Source organism: Panulirus ornatus, chromosome 67 (genome assembly GCF_036320965.1).
Source record: "Panulirus ornatus isolate Po-2019 chromosome 67, ASM3632096v1, whole genome shotgun sequence".
Taxonomy (NCBI): domain Eukaryota; kingdom Metazoa; phylum Arthropoda; class Malacostraca; order Decapoda; family Palinuridae; genus Panulirus; species Panulirus ornatus.
Genome location: NC_092290.1, coordinates 5,444,420 through 5,464,239, shown reverse-complemented (window position 1 = coordinate 5,464,239; position 19,820 = coordinate 5,444,420). Strand labels below are relative to the sequence as shown.

General features: G+C 39.5%; 1 protein-coding gene across 19 annotated transcripts in view; it reads left to right on the top strand.

The window, feature by feature from the left end:
- The window catches only part of LOC139747108 (uncharacterized), a 275,924-nt gene that overhangs the window by 126,596 nt on the left and 129,508 nt on the right, over positions 1-19,820 (top strand). Inside the window, exon 6 of one of the 19 annotated variants that reach the window (XM_071658936.1) lies at positions 18,231-18,522. The exons of 16 other annotated variants lie outside the window; for them this stretch is intronic. In XM_071658936.1, coding sequence (XP_071515037.1) covers positions 18,231-18,522 — 292 coding nt within the window. Of the gene's footprint in view, positions 1-4,554; positions 5,395-18,230; positions 18,536-19,820 lie in introns of those variants that run through there. 2 more of the 19 variants (XM_071658947.1, XM_071658954.1) reach the window with 2 other exon arrangements.

Below are 19,820 nucleotides of genomic sequence, written 5' to 3'. Positions count from 1 at the left end.
TAATCAGGTCGTTGATCTTGGTGTTTTCATATTAAATCATCATCTTTTTTCTATCCTTGCTGTTGACTCATGATAATCTCACAAATTATAATCTTTGTAGGGAGGTTGCAAAAGTATAGTCTCACCTTATTGCCATCATGGGTGTGAGTTAGAAGTGGTATGTGCTGTGTCTGCAGCTCCTGCATCATTGTTGGTGTATTTGTTGTTAACTAGTATTTGTTGCAGTTGTTGTGCAGGGTTTCCCAGTCTGAGCACATTTCATGGCTCATATAATGAAGACCCTTACGCTCATTTTGTGGCAGTCAAAGCATTTATTGGCCATATTCAGACACTCAGCTAGCACCAGTAGTCTTTCTGTAAACTGAGTTAGAAAAGGTGCCTCCTTCACCACTAATGTGAACATCAAGGCAGAAAATTCTGTTTTCATTGCTAAGTTGATATGTGAACATGAGTACTGGGTTCTCCTTTGTGGCCCTTGTAGGTATTATAGATTCCTCATGTTGATGAGATATCATCCACATAGTTTCAGAAAATAGTGGGATAAAGGTGACTTTCTTGAAGAATCTAGTTTTCACATTTACATACATAGGAATTTGCAGAGAACTCTCAAGGGAAATCCCACTGCCACTTGTTGAATTAGCAGCAAAAGAGGCCATCTGGAACAAAGAAAGTTGCCTCGTTGGTATAGGCACAGCATTCTCAAGGATGGATCTGGGGAGTTTTGAGGCTTGAAGTTCAGGGTGATTGTATATGTTGTTGAGGTCGATGTTGAGTATTGTTTCCACTGGGACACTGGAAAAGGCTCTCATCTTCAAGAGACAGCAGCATAAAGTCATAAGCATCTTTACTATGTTTGTTTGCATTTCAGGTGGAACTTGTAAGATGTGTTTATGTACTCAACAGTTCATTGAGGCTCTTGACTAGTTGTTATGTTAGTGTCGGAATTGGCAATATGTCTGGTTTGAGTGGTTTATGTTTATGTGTCATGACAGTGCCATGTGAATTGCTTAGAGAATGTTCTCTAATGATTCAGTGGCAATGGAAATGCTGATAATGCAGTAATGCAGGCACTCCATTTCCATGAATTTTAGTTATGACTTCCTGTGTTGAGCAGAATCTTTGTTTTGGTCATACCTGTTTTTTTATATGAAGTTTAAGTCTGGAAATGTATCAAATAGAAAGTTATTGGGGGGTGTTAGTTTTTTTTTCACTGAAGGGAGGAGTTGGTACATGGGGGACAAAGATTTTCACTGAAAGGGTGAGTTGGTATATGGGGGACAAACAAGTTGTAAAAGAAAGGCAGAGGTTTGTGTATGTAAAGATTGTTAATGTGGATTATTGTGCCAAGGTGTGTAGCTACTCTACTGCTTGAAGGAGGTTATGCCTAGATTTTCTTGCTTTGGAATGGGATAATGCTTTTAGGACACACATTAATTTATTGATGAAATAAGATTGTATTCATTGAAATACTATACACCTAGTCCCTAATTTATGTGGAGGTTGTGACTCAGAAAAAGTTCTCATAAAGCAATTTCAGATAGAGCCAGTTGTTACTTGTATTTAAATTTTTTTTTCTTCCTTTTTTTTTTTTCAGAACCTCCCCATAGAAAAATCTTTCAAAAACCTTCATAACAAATACAGTTAGAAATTATTTAATAGAATTAATAACATAACAAGAATATAACAGTGACAGGTATCTTCCAGATCTCAAATCATTAGTGAAATATAACTTGAAAAATGGATGTAGTTGTTGTTAGTGCTGTGAATTCTGGTCTGAGTATTTCTTCACTTTTGTCAGGCTGAGGATTTCTTATTCTTTTTTTGAATTTGCCAAGAGAAAGATGTTGAGTGCAGCACCAAGTTCCTCATTTTATCTCCATTTGTTTTAATAATTTTTTCTTATTCTTTCTTTAATTTTGCCAAAAGAAAGATGTTAAGTGCACCACTAAGTTCTTTATCTTATCAGCATTCTTATTAACCCTTTCACTCCACATGCGTGCATGCACGCACACACACCTGTCCAATTAGGGCATGTGTACCTCAGGAATAGTGGTTCCAACAATGTTGTATGGTTGCGAGGCGTGGGCTATGGATAGAGTTGTGCGCAGGAGGATGGATGTGCTGGAAATGAGATGTTTGAGGACAATGTGTGGTGTGAGGTGGTTTGATCGAGTGAGTAACGTAAGGGTAAGAGAGATGTGTGGAAATAAAAAGAGCGTGGTTGAGAGAGCAGAAGAGGGTGTTTTGAAGTGGTTTGGGCACATGGAGAGGATGAGTGAGGAAAGATTGACCAAGAGGATATATGTGTCGGAGGTGGAGGGAACAAGGAGAAGAGGGAGACCAAATTGGAGGTGGAAAGATGGAGTGAAAAAGATTTTGTGTGATCGGGGCCTGAACATGCAGGAGGGTGAAAGGAGGGCAAGGAATAGAGTGAATTGGAGCGATGTGGTATACCGGGGTTGACGTGCTGTCAGTGGATTGAAGCAGGGCATGTGAAGCGTCTGGGGTAAACCATGGAAAGCTGTGTAGGTATGTATATTTGCGTGTGTGGACGTATGTATATACATGTGTATGGGGGGTGGGGTTGGGCCATTTCTTTCGTCTGTTTCCTTGCACTACCTCGCAAACGCGGGAAAAAGCGACAAAGTATAATATATATATATATATATATATATGGCCATTACTGCTTGGAGTGGAATCCCAAACTCTACAACCTAAACTTTTTCCATATGTTAATCAGTACATGTGAAAATGTTGAGGTATCCTGCATGAGATGTGCACCCTCATGTTATGTAATGATTTTTGATGCTGTGTAAATTTAAGTGTTTATCTTACAAACAAATATGATTGCTAAAGTTTTCTATCATCAGTATCTATTATCTTCTTAAGAAGATTAAAGATACTACTGATAGAAACCCTTCATATTTTTTTTCTTTTGAAGAGAAAGACTTCCAAATGTACCACACATCTCACTGTGTATGCCTGAAAATATTTCTGGAGTACCTCAGACACCTGACAGCAGAGCAGTACAAGGATTAGTTGGATATTAGGACTGCTATAGTTAAAGTCTAAATGGAATACAGTGTTCTTGCCCAAATGCTTGAATGAGTAAAGATGCACCCTTTCCTGCTCCAGCTCACCTCAACATTTCTAACTTTGTTTTTATGATAAAGCAGTTCTCTTTTGCCTCATCAGTGACTCAGAAGAGGGTTTAGAGGTACTAGATGCTTTGACAACATTGCACTAATGTCAACAGTAATAGCAAATCACCATGCTACAAGATGAAAGCAAGTAACATGCAGTAGGACCACATGCAACACTGAACAAAGTGACTCAGAGTTGAGCCTGTGGCTTGCTGCAGTGCTATTCGCTCATGTCTCCAATAATGCCTCATGCAACAGCAGCATAGGGGAGCCTGTGCTTGCTACAATGGTTGTATAATTAGGAAATTTCCTTCCTCAAGCTGGAAAAGTAGTAGAAATAGGTTTGTTGCATGGTAGGAAATTTGCATTAAATGAAGCTGGATGAAGTAGGAATAGGTTTTGTTTAAATAGTTCACAAACTGATTATGAATTATTTATCTTCGAAGATTGAATATGGGCTATGAATTGCATAGCAATTACTGATCATGATTAATGTGAAAATAGGGAATTCTTTATACTCTGAAGACCAGCTTCCACAGTTAAAGTGAGCAGATGTTGGTATATAGGTGATTAGCCAAAAAGAAATTCAATTTTGTCTTAGATTTTTTTCAATTTTTGTAGCCTTTGCATTTTCTTTTTTAAACAGGTGTTCTATTTCTAACAGTTTCCTTTAAACAATATGAGGTATTACACTGCAAATAATACTTCTGTGAAGCCTTTGTGAAACATTTAAACTAATTGCAATGGCAAGGTCATAGAAAGTGAGTGTATGTCTTTAAGCTTGTACCTTATGATTAGGTTTCAAATGATTCCCTAGTTTCTGAGAAAGCCTTGTTAAAGCAAGTAGATTGAACTTGTGTAATTGCAGCAAGGGTGACTTGAAACTACATAGCTGATCTCAGATTGATTTTCCCAGATTCAAAGAGAAGCACATTGGTTACTTGAGTGCATGTCTTTCTTCATATACACTGTTGAACAAATAAATTGTGTTTGCAAGGTAGAAACAAAGATAGATCATATTTTTATTTGGATTTTGAAGGAAATGAAATAAGAGAAATATAAGGAGATGCATGCTGGGCTAGAGCTTGTGCATATCAATTGTATTCATCTTATTGGGTGGATGTTTCCATACTGATACGTTTTCTCTAAAATTTTGTGTACAGTCTACATCTTTCGTTGGCATGATGGTAAATGGTATACTCTTGTGTCAACAATGGAGTTTTTCGTTCACATATAATATGAAAGTGAAGAAGACATTCTTTCAAAAAAATTACCTCTGGATGGGGGACTTCAAGAAGTCATAAAAGAATTAAGAGACAAGAGAGTAACTGTAAAACTGAAATGTTTGAAGTGAGGTTAGTACTCGTAATGGGCCTAAGTAAAGTGAACTAAGAGATGGTCTCTCTTGTAGGTTCCTGGCAGAAGTGCGCAGCCAGTCATGGTGGGAGTGGCACAGCAGCCCCCTGGGCCCCAGCAAGCTAGTGGTGGTTCACGATGTTCTGTCAACTCTTGTCCATATTGTGGTCGGGAGTTCATTAAGACAGGTGACCTGACTCGCCACATCCGTACCCATACTGGGGAGAAGCCCTTCCAGTGCCTTTACTGCCCATACCGCTCCAGCAGAAAGTCCACTCTTAGGAATCATGTCCTTGCACATCATAATTAATCTTTTAGACATTCTGAGTTGCATTGTTTGTTACATTATTTTTGCTACAGGGCATAAGTGATAATACGTAAGTTAGCAGTTGACTACCCGCAAAGTTTTGATATCGCATATTACATTTTTCCCCTCCTTCAAGTATTTTATTGAATTTCAGGACTTTAAGTATAGTAACTTTATTCTTAGCTTTCTTAATATTAAGCAAAGTCAGATGTTATTTAGATTTATCTTTCAATTTAAAAGGGTTTGAAAGCCATTTCTGGAAAACTTACAAGCAAGATAAGATAATATGGAATATAACTGAAGAGGAGGATCATAAGTTTGAAAATCATATATGTTTCTTGTGTAATTTACTTGAGTAAATTTGAATACTTTAAGGACACCCACTTTATTGACTTCTGAATGACGTATTACATACTTAAACCTACATGCTTGTTAATATGGATATTGTTGAAGAGGACAGTCTAGCTTTTGAAAATCATGTTTTTGTTTTTTTTTCCTTTTTAGGTAATTGGATTTGAGTTATTGGAAAACACCTACTTATCACATCTTAAGTGAACTATGATTTATCCACAATAAATATAATGAATTTTTATTGTTTTTTTCCCCCCGTTTTTGGGCTACATGAATGTGTTTGATTGCCTCTGTGTTTTTGTTTGTATTATTATCATTAATGTTATTATTAATGTTATTGGTAATATTATTATATAATCGCAGGGTCTCTTTTCAAGGGTTCCTACTACTTCATGGCTGCACTTCAATCAGTAGTAGGGAAGGATGAAGTCCTTTGGAGTGGAGAGTTCTTTGACAAGATTTTACTCCAATTGTAAAATCTCCCTGAAGATGACTTTTCACCTATATATACATTATTATCATACTGCTCTAATGCTCTTTCACAGCAGGGACCTTGGGATGTAACCCCGTGCACCCCCATCAAGGGTCTCCAGCAGCTTCAAGGCTGTGGACTCATTTGATCCATAAATGCCACATACAGCTCACTAAGAAACAAATTATAGTATGTACAAATCTTGCTTTTAACATCCTAGAATAATTGCTTTTGAACACATATAGAATCTCCTAACAGAAAACCTTTTAACTCAGAAAGACTCTACAGATGCTTTTCTTAACTCTGCTACTGGGAGGGCTGAAAGTGCAGCAATTGCAGTTTAGTGCAATGGTAGTAGCTTAAAGAAGAATGTCAGAATGAATGATTGGACATCTACCTTACACAGAGTTGTTCTCCGTGTTCATTGCTTTTGAACTTGCAAAAAGTATAAACACAGACAGTTTAACCCAATAACTGTAGCTGCTTGATATTTTTTCATCTCAATTTTTTTTTGTCTTATTAGAAACTCCAGTTGTTGTTGATGAAAATTATATATATATATATTTTATGTATATACATGTGTATGGGGGTGGGTTGGGCCATTTCTTTCGTCTGTTTCCTTGCGCTACCTCGCAAACGCGGGAGACAGCGACAAAGCAAAAAAAAAAAAAATTATTTATTTATTTATTTTGCTTTGTCACTGTCTCCCACGTTTGCGAGGTAGCGCAAGGAAACAGACGAAAGAAATGGCCCAACCCATCCCCATACACATGTACATACATACACGTCCACACACGCAAATATACATACCTACACATCTCAATGTACACATATATATACACACAGACACATACATATATACCCATGCACACAATTCACATTGTCTGCCTTTATTCATTCCCATCGCCACCTCGCCACACATGGAATACCATCCCCCTCCCCCCTCATGTGTGCGAGGTAGCGCTAGGAAAAGACAACAAAGGCCCTATTCGTTCACACTCAGTCTCTAGCTGTCATGCAATAATGCCCGAAACCACAGCTCCCTTTCCACATATATATATATATATATATATATATATATATATATATATATATATATATTATCTCGGAAAGCAAAAATGGGTATGTTTGAAGGAATAGTGGTTCCAACAATGTTGTGTGGTGTGAGGTGGTTTGATCGAGTAAGTAATGTAAGGGTAAGAGAGATGTGTGGAAATAAAAAGAGCGTGGTTGAGAGAGCAGAAGAGGGTGTTTTGAAATGGTTTGGGCACATGGAGAGAATGAGTGAGGAAAGATTGACCAAGAGGATATATGTGTTGGAGGTGGAGGGAATGAGGAGAAGTGGGAGACCAAATTGGAGGTGGAAAGATGGAGTGAAAAAGATTTTGTGTGATCGGGGCCTGAACATGCAGGAGGGTGAAAGGCGGGCAAGGAATAGAGTGAATTGGATCGATGTGGTATACCGGGGTTGACGTGCTGTCAGTGGATTGAATCAGGGCATGTGAAGCGTGTGGGGTAAACCATGGAAAGTTGTGTGGGACCTGGATGTGGAAAGGGAGCTGTGGTTTTGGGCATTATTGCATGACAGCTGGAGACTGAGTGTGAACGAATGGGGCCTTTGTTATCTTTTCCTAGCGCTACCTCGCACACATGAGGGGGAGGGGGATGGTATTCCATGTATGGCAAGGTGGCGATGGGAATGAATAAAGGCAGGCAGTGTGAATTGTGTGCATGGGTATATATGTATGTGTCTCTGTGTGTATATATATGTGTACATTGAGATGTATGGGTGTTTAGGTTTGCGTGTGTGGATGTGTGTATATACATGTGTATGGGGGTGGGTTGGGCCATTTCTTTCTTCTGTTTCCTTGCGCTACCTCGCAAATGCGGGAGACAGCAACAAAGCAAAATAAATAGATAAATAAATGAATATATATATGTACTTTCTGACCCATGAGTCCCTTCCATCTTTATGAGGTCCCTCAGGAAGCTTGCCACGTCCACTGGCCAAGACCACTGGTCATAAAGCATTGTGATGTTATTAGTGCATATATGTGTTGAGGGTGCAAAGCAGTTGAGTAGTACACGCTTTGTGTCTTATGGCAATTGCATCATAGACATGAAAGATCTTGGGATATGTTGAGATGATGTTCTTATTGATGGGTTCTGTGCAGAGCATAATTGGGAGAGTGTGACTCATATATGTCAGGGGAGTGTGGTTTCTGATGGATGTGATTCTTATGGGTTGGGGTTTAAAACAGAGTTGGGAGGTCAGTTGTGAGCTTTTGACTGAAAGGAAAACTAAAATCCTGAAGATAGCTGTGTACTTCATATATGACAGCTGAAGGATGCAGATTCACCCAGTGAATACCTGTAAAAGTTTTCAATGGTCTTCTTCACAGCTAGGGCTGAGCCTATGCTGTTGGATTATGTCATTGGTCGACCAAGCCGTCGGAAGCCACAGCCCACAGACCGACATATCCCCCACAGCCTGACTGATCTGGTGCATTTTCTAGGTACTTTTCCTGTGCACTCTTAAACTTCTCTACTGTGCATCCCATTCAGTTTCTGATGATAGGCAAGGTATTGAAAAGTCTTGGGGTCCTGATGTTTAAGGTGTTTTCTCTTTTTGCTCAAGTAGCACATTTGGATTTCATAGGAAGTATTTTACAGTCTTCCATGCCTGTTGTGCCAGTAGGATGTCATTTCAGATTATAGGTTGGGAGCCACACTTTTAGGATTATCCAGATGGTCTACCTTTCCTGTCTGACCTTACATTTGAGGTCAGGTTCCTGGGACAGTACCTGCAATCCTCTTTAATGGGTGGAAGGGCCAAATAATCACATGTTTCTGATTGACTTGACCCATTTGCTGGTTTTTGAGTAAAGAAAAAAATTTAATGAATACAGCTTCTGTAATTTTGTAATTTTTCTTGTGACTGCTGCACTGTTTGAGAACTTTCATGTCCACCATCTGCTGTCATGTTAGAGGTTTGCTTTGATCCTTTTCCATGTGGTGTTTTGGTGCATCATCATGAGTTTTGACTCAAGGAAGTGTTGGTAATTTCACTGTAGGTATTGAATTGAAGTTCAAATCATTTGTGAGGATAGTCCATTTTTGATTTATATTGGTGGCCTTCAAGGTGTTTTTAGTCACAGTATTTTTTTTATTATATAGTTGCTCACTTTGGGACTCTTGTATTAGCAAAATAGACTAATTTTGTTGTTAGGGTTGCTTAATTTTACATTGCTCTTGATATGTCTTGCATTATGTGCTCATCAACTTTACCGTTTATGCTTATGACATTTAGTTTCTTGAATGTATTGTTCAAATGTGCCTATGGTTGTGGAGTCTGGAGGGTAGCTAGAAATATGTGAAGTTCATGGTCAAAATATTTGTTTAACTATCCATTATTAATCAGTAGTTGTTTACTCCTTGATATTTCAAAGTTGAAAAGTGTCAATGATGAATTATTTTTTTATGCATGGTGTATGTATAACTTGATGACACCGATTTTGTATCGCAGAAGGCACTCATGTACAGCATTTAGGCATTTTAGTCATTGGGTTTTTGTTGACGCTGGTGGTGTATTGACCAATTTGGGAGTGAACTAGTACACCAAATTACTTTAAAAACAACCTCACACAGAGCACTAACCCACTGAAGGCTACCAATGTAATGTACAAGGACTCCTTTCTAATTGAAGTTTGTAAACTCAGAATGGTGTAAACTACAATGGCGATGCTACTGTATCACACCACTCGGCCTGCACAACAGTCCACCTTCAAAATAGAGGCCCTGAATTGAATATACAACAGGAACTTAATATAGGTCTCATTTACCAGCATCGTACTGAAAACATGATAATGAATATTGCCATGATAAAAGAAACCTCGCAAACGCGGGAGACAGCGACAAAGTATATAAAAAAAAAAAAAAAAAAAAAGAAGGGTACAGGTAACATCATCAAAGTACGAGACAAGCAAGGGCTCTTCAGGTTTGCAGTTAAGGGTAAGAGAGATGCGTGGTAATAAAAAGAGTGTGGTTGAGAGAGCAGAAGAGGGTGTTTTGAAATGGTTTGGTCACAAGGGGAGAATGATTGAGGAAAGATTGACAAAGATGATATATGTGTCAGAGGTGGAGGGAACGAGAAGTGGGAGACCAAATTGGAGGTGGAAAGATGGAGTGAAAAAGATTTTGAGTGATCGGGGCCTGAACATGCAGGAGGGTGAAAGGCGTGCAAGGAATAGAGTGAATTGGAACGATGTGGTATACCTGGGTCGACGTGCTGTCAATGGATTGAACTAGGGCATGTGAAGCATCTGGGGTAAACCATGGAAAGTTGTGTGGGGCCTGGATGTGGAAAGGGAGCTGTGGTTTCGGGCATTATTGCATGACAGCTAGAGAGTGAGTGTGAACGAATGGGGCCTTTGTTGTCTTTTCCTAGCGCTACCTCACACACATGAGGGGGAGGGGGGTGTTATTCCATGTGTGGCGAGGTGGCGATGGGGATGAATAAAGGCAGACAGTGTGAATTGTGTGCATGGGTATATATGTATGTGTCTGTGTGTGTATATATATGTGTACATTGAGATGTATGGGTATGTATATTTGTGTGTGTGGACGTGTATGGGGGTGGGTTGGGCCATTTCTTTCGTCTGTTTCCTTGCGCTACCTCGCAAACGCGGGAGACAGCGACAAAGCAAAATAAATAAAATAAATGAATATATATATATTACATGTTCACCATTTTCTGTATGGGCAAGACAGCACCAGGCACATATAAAGAAATGCCCTCATTCACTCATACTCACTATGTCATATTCAATGCACAGAGCCCTCATCCACTATCAAGCCCCACAGACCTTTCCATGGATTCCCCAGTTGCTTCATATACCCTGGTTCAGGGCTTTCACGGTATGTTATTTCTAGCATTCCACATTGATCCAATTCGCTCTCACCTTTGGATGCCTTACACTATCCTACACATTTGGGGCCCCAAATCTTCAAAGCCTCTTTCAGTCCATCCTTCCACCCTTCTCTCCTTAGTTTACCCCATTTTTGGTGGTCATTCCTTTCTATTACCTGTGAAATCCAGGTAATGGGTCTTGTTGGGTTGGGAATTAACGCTGACAGTATATGTCTGTGCCTCATAGATTTTGGAAAGTATCTATATAGCGGTGATGTGAGAAGGAGATGGAATGAGTATTTTGAAGGTTTGTTGAATGTGTCTGATGACAGAGTGGCAGATATAGGGTGTTTTGGTCGAGGTGGTGTACAAAGTGAGAGGGTTAGGGAAAATGATTTGGTAAACAGAGAAGAGGTAGTGAAAGCTTTGCGGAAGATGAAAGCCGGCAAGGCAGCAGGTTTGGATGGTATTGCAGTGGAATTTATTAAGAAAGGGGGTGACTGTATTGTTGACTGGTTGGTAAGGTTATTTAATGTATGTATGACTCATGGTGAGGTGCCTGAGGATTGGCGGAATGCGTGCATAGTGCCATTGTACAAAGGCAAAGGGGAAAAGAGTGAGTGCTCAAATTACAGAGGTATAAGTTTGTTGAGTATTCCTGGTAAATTATATGGGAGGGTATTGATTGAGAGGGTGAAGGCATGTACAGAGCATCAGATTGGGGAAGAGCAGTGCGGTTTCAGAAGTGGTAGAGGATGTGTGGATCAGGTGTTTGCTTTGAAGAATGTATGTGAGAAGTACTTAGAAAAGCAAATGGATTTGTATGTAGCATTTATGGATCTGGAGAAGGCATATGATAGAGTTGATAGAGATGCTCTGTGGAAGGTATTAAGAATATATGGGGTGGGAGGCAAGTTGTTAGAAGCAGTGAAAAGTTTTTATCGAGGAGGTAAGGCATGTGTACGTGTAGGAAGAGAGGAAAGTGATTGGTTCTCAGTGAATGTAGGTTTGCGGCAGGGGTGTGTGATGTCTCCATGGTTGTTTAATTTGTTTATGGATGGGGTTGTAAAGGAGGTAAATGCAAGAGTCCTGGAAAGAGGGGCAAGTATGAAGTCTGTTGGGGATGAGAGAGCTTGGGAAGTGAGTCAATTGTTGTTCGCTGATGATACAGCGCTGGTGGCTGATTCATGTGAGAAACTGCAGAAGCTGGTGACTGAGTTTGGTAAAGTGTGTGGAAGAAGAAAGTTGAGAGTAAATGTGAATAAGAGCAAGGTTATTAGGTACAGTAGGGGTGAGGGTCAAGTCAATTGGGAGGTGAGTTTGAATGGAGAAAAACTGGAGGAAGTGAAGTGTTTTAGATATCTGGGAGTGGATCTGTCAGCGGATGGAACCATGGAAGCGGAAGTGGATCATAGGGTGGGGGAGGGGGCGAAAATTTTGGGAGCCTTGAAAAATGTGTGGAAGTCGAGAACATTATCTCGGAAAGCAAAAATGGGTATGTTTGAGGGAATAGTGGTTCCAACAATGCTGTATGGTTGCGAGGCGTGGGCTATGGATAGAGATGTGCGCAGGAGGATGGATGTGCTGGAAATGAGATGTTTGAGGACAATGTGTGGTGTGAGGTGGTTTGATCGAGTAAGTAACGTAAGGGTAAGAGAGATGTGTGGAAATAAAAAGAGCGTGGTCGAGAGAGCAGAAGAGGGTGTTTTGAAATGGTTTGGGCACATGGAGAGAATGAGTGAGGAGAGATTGACCAAGAGGATATATGTGTCGGAGGTGGAGGGAACGAGGAGAAGAGGGAGACCAAATTGGAGGTGGAAAGATGGAGTGAAAAAGATTTTGTGTGATCGGGGCCTGAACATGCAGGAGGGTGAAAGGAGGGCAAGAAATAGAGTGAATTGGAGTCATGTGGTATACAGGGGTTGACGTGCTGTCAGTGGATTGAAGCAAGGCATGTGAAGCGTCTGGGGTAAACCATGGAAAGCTGTGTAGGTATGTATATTTGCGTGTGTGGACGTGTGTATGTACATGTGTATGGGGGGGGGGGGGGGTTGGGCCATTTCTTTCGTCTGTTTCCTTGCGCTACCTCGCAAACGCGGGAGACAGCGACAAAGTATAAAAAAAAAAAAAAAAAAAAAAAAAAAAAAATCTATATATGCCTCATAAATACAAGTGAAATATTCATGGCAGTAACTGGGTGACCACATTCCTCACCCTGCCTGTCACCACCACCATAGCCTGCATTTTTTTCTCATGTGATGGTAAGTACAGCTTTTATATTCCATATTCTTGTACGTGGAAAATTTTCTTGTTTTGCCAATAAATGCACAAGTGACTCTGAGGGTGCTTATTTAAATGCACATGGGAAGGATAAATTAGGGCTTGGTTACAGATACTACTGGTCCTTTGTTTTTGCAGAATTGTGAATTAGATGAATTATAGTGTGCAGGGAAAGATATGGATTTACAATAGAGAACTTTGTAATAGTTTGAGAAAATTAAGCCTTTTTAAGACAACTTTACACAAACACTACGAGAGAATGCATTTCACCTTATTGTTAATAGTATGAATTTTAAGTTGTTTTCACTTTTCACTTCTAGCAAGTGAGTTTACCATATAAAAAGACTGTAAGCTTGTACAGAAATCTAATTTCATTAAAGCTGATGTTTTTGTCTATGCTACCTTGAGTCTGACAAGGATCTGTGTGACCTCAGGTACCCTTTTAATGCTCCTGCTCTCATCATGAGCATGGGTTACACATTGAATTAACCACAGGTAGCAACAAATTTGAAGAATGAAGAGACATATACAAAATAAAGTTGTGGTTATATGTAAGTTGAAATTTAACCTAACTAATTGCATCGTGCTGAAAATAGGACATGTTGAAAGGAGGCCTAATTATGACTTGTAGCAAGAGAGAAATTACAGAATCCATAAATTGATTGAACATGGGGTTATTGTAATATTCAGTCTATCACAGGAACACAGTGTAAATGAGAATTTTTAAGGAGATAGATATGTTCATAATATAAAAATTGCTGTCAAGTATGTAGATAAGGACTTCTTTTACAAGTTCTTTAAAGTGTAGACCTATGTTAGAGTAAGTATCGTTAGTTTCATCATGAGTTTAAGTATAGAGAGAGGATAATGACCATTGTTTCACTCTTGCTGGTATAGAGAAGGAAGAGGAAAACTTGCTCTTGATTCTGAGTTTTTTAATCAGTTTGATAGTGATGGTCAGATGGATCAACAAGAGAATACAGCAGGAGGAAAAGGAAGAAACAGGCTTGAAGACATATGAGCAAGTGATAGACTGAGGGGTGAATAGAAGAAGACAGAGACAATATAAAGTTATCAAGATTTTATGACAGAAAACAGACTTTAAGAAGACAGAGACAATATAAAGTTAACAAGATTTTATGACAGAAAACAGACTTTAAGAGATAGAACCTTTCAAGTCTAGAGTTTTGGCTCTAGGCAGAACAGATAATCAATTATATTACTTTTCTTCCTATATGAATAGATAAATATATATATATATTTTTTTTCATTATACTTTGTCGCTGTCGCCTGGATTTGCGAGGTAGTTATATATATTATTATTTATATTATTATTTTGCTTTGTCGCTGTCTCCCGCGTTAGCAAGGTAGTGCAAGGAAACAGACGAAAGAATGGCCCAACCCACCCACATACACATGTATATACATACACGTCCACACACGCAAATACATACCTATACATCTCAACGTATACATATGTATACAGGCACAGACATATACATATATACACACGTACATATATATATATATATGTATATCTTTTCTTTCAAACTATTCGCCATTTCCCGCATTAGCGAGGTAGCGTTAAGAACAGAGGACTGGGCCTTTGAGGGAAGATCCTCACCTGGCCCCCATCTCTGTTCCTTCTTTTGGAAAAAAAAAAAAAAACGAGAGGGGAGGATTTCCAGCCACCTGCTCCCTCCCCTTTTAGTCGCCTTCTACGACACGCAGGGAATACGTGGGAAGCATTCTTTCCCCAGCGACAAAGCGAAAAAAAAAAAAATATATATATATATATACATATATATATATATATATATATATATATTATTTTGCTTTGTCGCTGTCTCCCGTGTTTGCGAGGTAGCACAAGGAAACAGACGAAAGAAATGGCCCAACCCACCCCCATACACATGTATATATATACACACACAGACATATACATATATACACATGTACATAATTCATAGTCTGCCTTTATTTATTTCCATTGCCACCTCGCCACACCTGGAATAACATCCCCCTCCCCCCTCATGTGTGCGAGGTAGTGCTAGGAAAAGACAACAAAGGCCCCATTCGTTCACACTCAGTCTCTAGCTGTCATGTAATAATGCCCGAAACCACAGCTCCCTTTCCACATCCAGGCCCCACAAAACTTTCCATGGTTTACCCCAGACGTTTCACATGCCCTGGTTCAATCCATTGACAGCACATCGACCCCGGTATACCACATCGATCCACTTCACTCTATTCCTTGCCCGCCTTTCACCCTGCTGCATGTTGAGGCCGCGATCACTCAAAATCTTTGTCACTCCATCTTTCCACCTCCAGTTTGGTCTCCCACTTGTCCTCATTCCCTCCACCTCCGACACATATATCCTCTTGGTCAATCTTTCCTCACTCATTCTCTCCATGTGCCCAAACCATTTCAAAACACTAAACAATATATATATATATATATATATATGTATGTATATATATTTTTTTTTTATTATTATACTTTGTCGCTGTCTCCCGCGTTTGCGAGGTAGCGCAAGGAAACAGACGAAAGAAATGGCCCAACCCCCCCCATACACATGTATATACATACGTCCACACACGCAAATATACACACCTACACAGCTTTCCATGGTTTACCCCAGACGCTTCACATGCCTTGATTCAATCCACTGACAGCACGTCAACCCCGGTATACCACATCGCTCCAATTCACTCTATTCCTTGCCCTCCTTTCACCCTCCTGCATATTCAGGCCCCGATCACACAAAATCTTTTTCACTCCATCTTTCCACCTCCAATTTGGTCTCCCACTTCTCCTCGTTCCCTCCACCTCCGACACATATATCCTCTTGGTCAATCTTTCCTCACTCATTCTCTCCATGTGCCCAAACCACTTCAAAACACCCTCTTCTGCTCTCTCAACCACGCTCTTTTTATTTCCACACATCTCTCTTACCCTTACGTTACCCACTCGATCAAACCACCTCACACCACACATTGTCCTCAAACATCTCATTTCCAGCACATCCATCCTCCTGCGCACAACTCTATCCATAGCCCACGCCTCGCAACCATACAACATTGTTGGAACCACTATTCCTTCAAACATACCCATTTTTGCTTTCCGAGATAATGTTCTCGACTTCCACACATTCTTCAAGGCACCCAGAATTTTCGCCCCCTCTCCCACCCTATGATCCACTTCCGCTTCCATGGTTCCATCCGCTGCCAGATCCACTCCCAGATATCTAAAACACTTCACTTCCTCCAGTTTTTCTCCATTCAAACTCACCTCCCAATTGACTTGACCCTCAACCCTACTGTACCTAATAACCTTGCTCTTATTCACATTTACTCTTAACTTTCTTCTTCCACACACTTTACCAAACTCAGTCACCAGCTTCTGCAGTTTCTCACATGAATCAGCCACCAGCGCTGTATCATCAGCGAACAACAACTGACTCACTTCCCAAGCTCTCTCATCCCCAACAGACTTCATACTTGCCCCTCTTTCCAAAACTCTTGCATTTACCTCCCTAACAACCCCATCCATAAACAAATTAAACAACCATGGAGACATCACACACCCCTGCCGCAAACCTACATTCACTGAAAACCAATCACTTTCCTCTCTTCCTACACGTACACATGCCTTACATCCTCAATAAAAACTTTTCACTGCTTCTAACAACTTTCCTCCCACACCATATATTCTTAATACCTTCCACAGAGCATCTCTATCAACTCTATCAATCTCTATCAATATATATATATATATATATATATATATATATATATATATATTATATTTTTTTTTTTTTTTTTTTTTCATACTATTCGCTATTTCCCGCGATAGCGAGGTAGCGTTAAGAACAGAGGACTGGGCCTTTGAGGGAATATCCTCACCTGGCCCTCTTCTCTGTTCCTTCTTTTGGGGGAAAAAAAAAAAAAAAAGGGCAACTAAAGGGGGAGGGAGTGGGGGGGCTAGAAATCCTCCTCTCCCGTTTTTGATTTTACAGAAGAAGGAACAGAGAAGGGGGCCAAGTGAGGATATTCCCTCTAAGGCTTGGTCTTCTGTTCTTAACGCTACCTCGCTAATGTGGGAAATGGCGAATATGTATGAAATATATGTGTGTGTGTGTGTGACTTATATTTTTATTATACTTAATTGCTGTTTCGCATGTCAGCGAGGTAGTGCCAGGAAACAGACAAAGAATGGCCCATCCACTCATGTGCACACAGAAAGAGCCAGATCAGAATTTTTTCTTGATATCTCCTGTATAGTAGATCCATCATGGCCAATTCAGTAAATGTTATTACCTTAAGCAGCAAATACACTTAAGTGTGCGTATTTGATTGATTTTACTGACTTGAGGGTTGTCTGACAATTAGTCCTGTATTTGTAAGGCAGAACTGGACATTTGAATTCTTTGACTTCTCTGGATTTAAAAGACAGTGTTTAGATTTCTTATTTGATCTTGGGGACTTGACTTAAAATTGTTGTTTCACTTGAGAAACAGTCCTTGAAAATGATGTATGATGCTTGTAATTCTTTGAATTCATTTAGTGGTAAAGTTTTTATATTTCATTTTATCACTTGGGGACACTCCCATTATAAACATAGCTTATGATTACAAATTCATAGTAAATTTCTACTTTACATTTTTGTCTTTATGTCTTGACTTTTTTGTTTTTAATTAAGGTTATGAACCAGAAGCCTGCATTCCTCATTTTATTAATACACCTTGTGTTTGAGTTTTTATTGTTTTCTGTGTATCCTAGGATCACCATGTATTGAATTTTTTTTGTTTTTCTGTCTATCCTAGGATGTACTCTGTTTTTTACTGTTTTTCTTTATATCCTAAGATGTACTTGGTTTTTTTGTTTTGATTTGTTTTTCTTTATATCCTAGGATGTACTCATTTTTTTCTACTGCACCTTTCTCCAAATTCATGGTTGATGAAAACAAGCAAACTCCAAGAACTTTGGAATCCATTTTCTACGTTATTGTTTTGTAATGTCAGTGTGAAATTTATGAAAATTATTAGCATAATTACTCAGCTTAAGGTTATATCTGAGTGGGATATCTTGAAGACTAATGTTTTTATATGCTTTGTATTCATTTTATCATATTTCATGTCAACAGAAACTAGATGCAGGTGCTTGAAAGACAACACAATAGCAAGTGGCTCATTGTAAATTCTTGCATCTTTTTTTTTCCCCCAATCTTCATTTTCCTTTTTTTAGTATTTTATGAATTATATAGAACAAGTGCTCTCAACAGTTTCTTACTCTATGCAGTGACATGAAAATATGACTTATAATTACCATGTTTTACATAACGTAAAGAGGCACTAGTTTTAGTTAGTAGGGTAATCCGTTAAGGGATCTCAGGGGACATCTCTGTTGTAGGTGGATGTCGACCCAGAGGACCGAAGAGGCTTCGACAGTTCATTGCTTGGAGCTCTGAGTAATGAACAGATCACCACACCTACTTGTCCCTTCTGTGGCCGTATGTTCCGCCAGTCTGGGGTTCTGACAAGACACATCAGGACCCATACGGGGGAGAAACCATTTATGTGCCCTCATTGCCCATACCGTGCTAGCAGGAAGGCTCACGTAGAAGAACACTGCAAGCGAAAACATCGAGTCCCACACGCTGAAGTTCCATCTGGATATAAGATAGGACTTTGGGATTCTCATAGTCAGCCTTAGAAGTATATATTTTTGATTGAAAATGATAAACTAGTGCTTCTAGTTTTTAATTTTTTTTTCCACTACACCATTATATGAAAATCTCCTAACTGAATATACATAAGCTCATAATGGGAGGAGTGATTATGGTTTAAAGTTCCTGTTTGATTTTGAGAATACTTTTAACTTTCCACATTTGTGTATGTGAATTTACTTTTATGTTTAAGTGTTCTATGCTCACCCCACAAAGACACTCACTTATCACCACACTTTATGACCTGTGGCCCTGCATGGTGACTCCAACTGGTTAGCTTCCTAAATGCTGCTGGAGCTCCATGTATGGACATATGAAGATAATGAGTGAGGAGAGATTGACAAAGAGGATATATGTGTCAGAAGTGGAGGGAACAAGGAGAACTGGGAGACCAAATTTGAGATGGAAGGTTGGAGTTCAAAAAGATTTTGAATGATTGGGGCCTGAACATACAGGAGAGTGAATTGGAAGTGTAGTGTACTGGGGGTCAATGTGCTGTCAATGGACTTAACCAAGGCAGCTGAAACATCTGGGATAAACCATGAAAAAGTTTATGGTGCCAGGATGTGGATAGGGAGGTGTGGTTTTAGTGCATTACACATGACAGCTCGTATATGGATGAGTGAATGTGGCCTTTCTTCGTGTTTCCTGGCATTACCTTGCTGATGCAGGGAGAAGCAATCGGGCATGGAGGAAAAGAAGAGGATGTGTGTGTTATCTTTTTCTTTTCCTTCATGAATTTCTGCTCTTTCCTGTAGGGCAGGGTTGCATCAGGAATGGATGAAGGTAAGTGTGAATGTGTATATGTGTATGTGAGTATATTTTTATATATGTGGATGTGTCTATCTTCGTGTGCTTCGTGGTGCTAACACGAAAAACAGCAATCAAGTATGAATATGTATATATATATTTTTTCTTCTTTTTTCATACTATTTGCCATTTTCTGGGTTAACAGGGTAGCATTATGAACAAAGGACTGAGCCATAGAGGGAATATCCTCACTTGGCCCCCCTCCTCTGTTCCTTCTTTTGGAAAGTTAAAAACGAAAGGGGAGGATTTCCAGCCCCCTCTTTCCCTCCCCTTTTAGTCACCTTCAATGACACGCAGGGAATACGTGGGAAGTATTCTTTCTACCCTATCCCCAGGGATATATATATATATATATATATATATATATATATATATATATATATATATGGGAGAAAGAATACTTCCCAAGTATTCCCTGTGTGTCGTAGAAGGCGACTAAAAAGGAAGGGAGCTGGAAATCCTCC